Here is a 7167-nt window from a genome sequence, read left to right as displayed (position 1 = left end):
CGACTCAGACTCTGCTGCTGCTCTTTATGCTGCTGAAGGGCGCCACCGAGATGCTCAGATGATCCATTGGGTCATCTTGAAACACATCGTCCATACAGCCCAAGACAGGGAAGACTAACTAGTGTGAGCGTGAGAGAGCCCTTGGAGGGTGCTGGGAGTACCCTGTGAGGCCCACCCGCCTGCCAAGCCTGGCAGAAAGCTTGGCTTGCCCCTCCACTCCTCCAGCCCCTGAGATGCCCTCCCCTCCCAATGAAGGAGGTGAGTAAGAGAAACTTTCTCAGGACCGACAGGGTTATTCAGTAATGTCAATCGGCTCATCGCACACGCACACACACACACACACACACACACACACACACACACACACAGACACAGACACACGGCGGCTATAACAAAACTAGATGCCTAATTCATTTACATCCCAGCTCCAAAAACAACCCCAACTAAGAAATGAGGAAAATATATTAGAATACTCCAGCAGTTCCCCTCCCAGTCTGGAGCACAAGCTGTGACTGTATCTAGTTTTGTTGTATGCTGTCTCCTCCCCCAGAGGATCAAGGAGCGTCCCCCATGAACGGGCCATCTGTGGGCTCCTACCACAGCAGTGGGAAGAGGAAGGTGCGGACCAAAAAGAAGAAAGGCACTATCACCGCCAATGTCGCCGGCACCAAATATGAGATTGGTAACCTATTACGAATGATATTAAAACACTTTTGAAATTACAGTAACAACAATACATAACAATGTTGAATAAAGATTTTAGACATGATTAAAACAGACTTGAAAAGGAGCTTAACAGGTATACACACTACAGAAATGTCATGCTCTGATATGGGTGATAAAATCCTTTCATTGATGTACATTATCCTACTATTGATACTTTCTGTTGGAAAATAAGAGAGTTGCCTGAAATGGGTTAACAGAAGTGTAAAGGGGTTGTAGGAGTTTCAGTTGTAGTATCAGCATGACTTTAGTTTTTTTTTTTTCTCAGGATATTACTTACGTAGACATGTTGGATGTGCTATTAACATTTATGAAAACACAGTAAGTGATTATCAGTCTTGTCTGGTAAGCTAATTTATGTCAGATCTGACTACATTATACAATGAATTTAGATTTCTTCATGAAATTTGATTTTGGGTGGTCCTGCAGGTAAGATTAATCTGAATTTTATATTGATTTTGGAAACAACCCTCAGTATAGCTTTGTTTACTCAGACTCTAATATTCCATCAATAATTGGAATAATAGCCCAATCAGAATAAAAATGCCTCATGTAACCACCTCACTTGGAAGAGACTGACCCGCCTAATAACCATGTAAATGCTTAATCTGATTGTTTCTCTCTAGTTGCAATAAATTTCTGCGCATGTTTGACCCACCTGGGAGTAACATTAGGTGAGGTGAAGGAGTTTCCATGAGGGGCAGAGACATGGGGGTATAAAAACAAAACTGGTCTGTGGCTAATACAGGTTTTTTTGTTGGAGACCTTAAAAGATTTAAGTATTGTTAAATGCCAGAAACAAAACAGCAGAAACGCAAATATTGTTCCCAGGAGACAATCTTGAAAATTGTATCTTTAAAATTGTACCTTGAAAATTGCATTAACAGGCGTTGGCAATTCTTCTTCTTCGGTTATATTTCCAGCAGATTAGATCCTTAACAGCAGGCTATGTCAAAAAGTTATATTCTGATTAAATGCTTTGGGGCATGTAAGACGCATCTTATTGGATCGCTTTATTTAGTGTCCATGTAAACAGTTAAGTTGGAATCTCTAATCAGAATAATTTTAATCTGGTTGAAGAAATATTGTCCATGTAACCGCAGCTTATGACTCGTTGGTCCCTCAAAACACAGCAAATCCAATCACAATGTTGTCTCAACAATAAAATCTAATTTGGTGTGGTGGATTGTTTGAAGGAGGCTGTTGTTATTTAAGGTCTTAAATTAAACCTAATAGAGTTGCAGTCCACAGCTCGGCCTTACATACATAAATCTTTATTGAGGTAATTTAACTTGGCAGTGAGTTTTTTTTGAGAAGGGTCAAAAGAGCATAGTAAGCATTCCTCACATGTTCAGTATATTGTGTGGCAGCACAGCTCTCAGGGGTGAACTACAACCTATGAAACTAAGGAGTCAGCAGCAGCAAGTAGAAGTTGGGGGCTGCTGGGATCCTGTAGGTAGATGGGAGTCTAGCTGTGAGTCAGTTCGCTAGCTGTGACGAGACCCTCACAGTGGCCATTCTGAGAGTAGCGCAGGGCTATTTTGAAGGAAAATTAACACTAAGGGCCAGATGGATGGCTAATTTCTGCTGTTACCTTTTCTGCAGCTGTCTTTTTTTGTTTCCTAACTGATAGTAGTACAGATAAAGGTTAAAGGTCAAAGAATGTGGTGTTGGAAATTTGCTTTACACCCACTGAGAAGGGCCTAAGGATGCCGTGTGTGTGGTGAAATGTGCAAGAAATGATTGATTATAGCTTTGTACTCGAAGAATCTACCTCTAACTGTAAGCATAGGCCCGCTGTGATGTAAACCCTTCCTGTTCCAGTTAGCAAAACACTATTAGCCTCTACCGACGTTAACAGATGGATGAAGTTACATCGGAAACACCTTTTTCCCATTCAAGCGCCATCATGCAACATTAGGCAAACCTTCTCCAGGTTTGTGAAGGCTTTCAAGAAATTAATTAATACCTCGTTTCGTTAGGGCATATGAATTTTTCATTACTCACTGAATAATGAATAGTCATAGGATTAATGTCCAAATGGGCTTGCCACGTATCTCTCATACTATGGGGTTTCCAGTGGGATTTGAATGCATTACAGACAATTCATTTATCTTTTTGAAGAGAGGTATTACGATTGGCTGCTCTGCAACCATTCCATGAATGGTAAATACTGCTGTGAGCTTTTTGATCTATACCCTCCTGGACTCATTTCTCTCTTAATGTATGCAAAAACAGAACGTAAACCTAGCGATATGTTTGAGTAAAACATTGATCTGTAAAGTAGATGATGAGGGTGTGACTTGAACCCACAAGTCACACCCTCATCATCTGTGGGTTGCTTTGTTGTCATGAATGTGGTTGTTCAATCCTCTTGGGATATTTTTCAGTGTATAAAGTTTATTTAAATGACTGCAAAGCTAAATCTATTAATGGAATATAATCTAAAATGAGTGTTTTTCCCCAGTTCGTATAGTCATCAACGAGATGGACTTCATCAAGACCCGGGATGATGACGAGACCGCCAACCTCATCTGGAATGACTCGGCCGTGCAGCATGAGAAAATTGCTGAGCTCAGGAATTATCAGGTACACTGCATGGCTACCATGTCATGTCAGCACGTCTTCTCTAACCCCTTAGCCTAGGGGTTAGAGAAGAGAGCTTAAGAATAACGGTGTCAGATCCAATTAATGCACTGAACAGGAAAATCTGAATCCTAACCTTTACTCTATGCTGCAAAAAAAGCTGCTCAGTGGCCAACAGCCAAAGACCCTGATGCTGATCAGCTCCCAGTGGATGTATGTAACTTTGGAGATTAAAAGTCTTGAGCAGCCGATCTGAAAAACAGCATGTGTGTTTAGAGGAAGTCAGGTAAACCAAATGTTAAAAACAAAATAACGTGTCTCTAATAGTGTATATCAGTAGTTGGTAAGATGAGAAAGGATTTCCCCTTAAGGATTTCTTGAAAGAAACGGAGTACACCAAAAGGAAGGGAGTTAAAAAATGAAACAAACATGACAGTTACTTTAACCCTCTTGTGCTTGAATCATTTTTATCTGAAAGATTTTCATATAAAGTTAACCAAATCCCTTCCGTCAAATACTTCTTTGGTTAGAGTTGGATAAACATGACCAGATTCTTCAACCTTATTACAGCACAAATCATTCCTACATACAGTTTTTACACTCTTATAGAGAGAACTAACCACTAAACCACTGATACAGTACCTTCTCCCTTGCACTAAAATGTGATTAAATCTGATTAACAATTACACCTTAAATGAATCCCTGTGACCAGATATCACAGTCATTTTATTTGCTAGTGCTTGCTTTGCTGATGTTGCATATATATTACATGTGAGAACTGCAAGGCCTCATACTGCTGGCTAACCTCAACAGGGAGCAACATGCCCCAGCAAAGAGGTTTGTCGATAATTAAAATTAAATTGTCTTTGTAATTGACGCTTGTATGTAAAAATGAAAAAAGCCTATTTCTGTGGCGCGCAAGTCATAAAACTCTCACCAAATAACTGTCCTTGTGAAGTTTCAGTTGAAATATGAAACATTAAAACAACACAAGAGTTAAATTACTTTTGCAATAAAGAAAATCCATCTGTGGACATTGGGTTATTGTAACAACAACACTTCTAGCATATATAAACTGTGTGAACATAAACATACAACATAACCTCTTCAAGCTGTAAAAAACACATATTGGTATGCAATATTTATGTGTGTTTATTATATTTATATGTACAAAAATACAACTCATATTGAGGAAGCTAGGAGGGGAAGAAGCAGTTTCTGAGTTGTACTTAAGTAATTTTCATGTATTGCCAAAATCACAAATCTCAAAGCGCTTTAGAAGACTAACTGGGAAACAAAACCTTCACTTGAATGTGCAAAATACCATGTTGCATGTTGTGTTGTCTAGCAGTATTCAGAAGTCAGATTAAGAAGTACTGAAGGTAATTTGTATAATCCTTACTCACGGTTAGTCTTTAATAGAATAAATGAAAACTGTGTGAGAGTATCTTATGCGCACACAGTTTACAGAAATACAGTTTCCATCAAGACCATGGCTCAGGTTGCTGAACCTAATCAGTTTCTGTATAATGTGGGATCTCTGACTTCAAATTTACCTCCCCATTTGGGGTCTACTGTGGCTTACAATATGTTCCTCTACCTGTCTCCAGAGGTAGAATAGGTAAAAAGGCGAATGCAGAAAAAGAGATTAGAGCAGGTGGAAAGGGTATAGTATATAGACACATTTTGGACAGATGGAGTTAGGGCAAGCAATGGAAAGTGAGTGAAGATTCAGTTTAAATACAGTAAATGTCAGAATGACATAAAATAGAATAGAAAGAAAGGAAAAAAGATGGACGGAAGCCACTGAATCTGCCCATCTGCTTTTCCTCAGACCCTGGGAGATACGAGAGAGACAGCAAATAGGAGAGAGGGATGGACAGAGTGAGAGGGAACAACAGCGCTTACACAGAGACAGATGGGAAGATTGACAGGTAGACTGACAAGTTGTGAGCAGCAGGGGATGGGGGTCAGGTTTCAGATGTCACTAGTGATGTTGACGAGGCGGGCCTGAACAACAAGGGTTGCTGTGAGTTCTGTGTACTAGTCTGCAAGTAATCTTACCTCTGTCTAACCTCCCTGTCCTACTGAGTGAACTTGCCGCTGCTGCTCCGAGCCTTAAGCCATCTGTCTTTCCGAGTGCTTATTTGAGCAGACTGGGCACTAATGATTGATTAAATCACAAGCTAGAAAGAGTATAGCTTGTTATGACAGGAGCAGCAAGAGTTCAGCTAAGCAGATAGAATTTTACAAATACTTAACAGTTTAACGTGTAGCGATGTAGCTAATGTTTGACATAGAACTGGTGATTTAATGTCAATTGTTTTCACTTGCTCTGAGATAATTTCTCAGTAGAAAAGTAGAAGTCCCTCAACAATTGGTTTTGATTTCCCCTCACAAGCCACGTCGTCTCGCGGCATTGGCATAATTGTGCAATCTCTTCCGAATCCCTAATTACGTCTGTCTCGTTTGGATAATAATCACGGGATCCTTTTACAGTCTGCGTTCTTTTTCCCCCCTCTCCTCTCTCTCTCCCCCTCTTCTAATTTTTTCCTTTTTTCCATTTAGTGATGTACTGTGAGAGTTTGCTGTCAAGTTTCAGTTCATATGAGCCTAATTAACGCCCCTGTTCAGGCTCATTTGGTCAAAGAATACAGAAAACCCAGAGTTTTTCCTTTACCCTCCACCCCCCTTTCGGCGCATTCAAAGCAATTCATTCAACTGTCACTGCAGGAGCTTGCGATGCAGAACCAATTACCTCAGCCCCTTGGAGTTGAGATTGATCTTTTTTTTTCTTGCCTCCCCCCCCCAACCTTTAAATAGTATAAAAAAACATGGTAAACTAAATAAGGGTTGAGAAAGGTCTCAGCGTCACCTTTTTGTTTTGAGTCCGTAATTGGGCATAAATGTCAGAACATTGTAAGCTCACTTCAGGTTGCTGCCTTTAATGTGCTCATTTTTATGAAGGGGGGGGGGTGGAATTGAGTGGCGTAATGGCCCTAACAACATTATTATGTCTGCATGTCCCTCTGCAGAGAATTAACCATTTCCCTGGCATGGGCGAAATCTGCCGGAAAGACTACCTTGCAAGGAACATGTCCAAGTAAGTATTCTGTCTCTCTTAACACATAAAACGAGAGTACTTTGGTTCAGTTGCAGATGTACAATAAAAGAGCATTTCAAAGCACAGTTCAGCTGGGTACTTGTAGAACTCCATGCATTACAAGGAATAAAAAAGTAGGAGACACCACTGTAAAAGCACAAAATTAATTTTTACTCTAACTTTACTCTCACACAAACCCTGTCTTTGTTTCTCCAGAATGATCAAGTGCCAGCCTCAAGAGTACAGCTTCATACCCAAAACCTGGATCTTCCCCGCTGAGTACACTCAGTTCCAGAACTACGTCAAGGAGCTACGCAGGAAACGCAAGCAGAAGACCTTTATTGTCAAACCCGCCAATGGAGCCATGGGTCATGGGTAGGTCTAGCAAGTCCACGAGAGCAATCTAACACACTGACTGTAAGTCTGACCGAGGGAGCCAGGGCAAGAAATACAGAGTCAAGCAGAGGATTTAAAGCAAGAGAGTGAGTGAGTGAAGGAGGAAATTAGCAGCAGAGGAAATAGAGGACAAGCACAACAAAAGACAATAAAAGGTTTGTGACCCTGACATGGGTGTCTATGGAAATAGCAATTTGGCTGGGACCAAATTGAGTATTTGAGTTGAGAGGGTGTGGTGAATCTCATTGTTGGCCTCATTGTCCTCGATGGTCACACTCTCCATAAATCAGAGGTTATCACTGCCATTGGAGGACACCCCCCCCCCCCCCCCCCCCCCCCCCCCCCCCCCCCCCCCCCCC

The 7167-nt window shown here is 41.0% G+C and overlaps 1 protein-coding gene across 6 annotated transcripts in view; it reads left to right on the top strand.

Annotated features, from left to right (window-relative positions):
• Positions 1-13: 13 nt before the first annotated feature.
• The window catches only part of ttll7 (tubulin tyrosine ligase-like family, member 7), a 69029-nt gene continuing 61875 nt past the window's right edge, over positions 14-7167 (top strand). For 4 of the 6 annotated variants that reach the window (XM_046049766.1, XM_046049767.1, XM_046049768.1 and 1 more), the window contains exons 1-5: positions 14-258; positions 551-682; positions 3191-3312; positions 6345-6412; positions 6629-6787. In XM_046049766.1, coding sequence (XP_045905722.1) covers positions 234-258; positions 551-682; positions 3191-3312; positions 6345-6412; positions 6629-6787 — 506 coding nt within the window. In that variant the 5' untranslated portion in view covers positions 14-233. Of the gene's footprint in view, positions 259-550; positions 683-3190; positions 3313-5143; positions 5244-6344; positions 6413-6628; positions 6788-7167 lie in introns of those variants that run through there. The other 2 variants (XM_046049772.1, XM_046049771.1) reach the window with 2 other exon arrangements.

This window comes from Micropterus dolomieu, linkage group LG05 (genome assembly GCF_021292245.1).
Source record: "Micropterus dolomieu isolate WLL.071019.BEF.003 ecotype Adirondacks linkage group LG05, ASM2129224v1, whole genome shotgun sequence".
Lineage (NCBI taxonomy): Eukaryota > Metazoa > Chordata > Actinopteri > Centrarchiformes > Centrarchidae > Micropterus > Micropterus dolomieu.
This window is presented reverse-complemented; position numbering and strand designations above follow the sequence as displayed.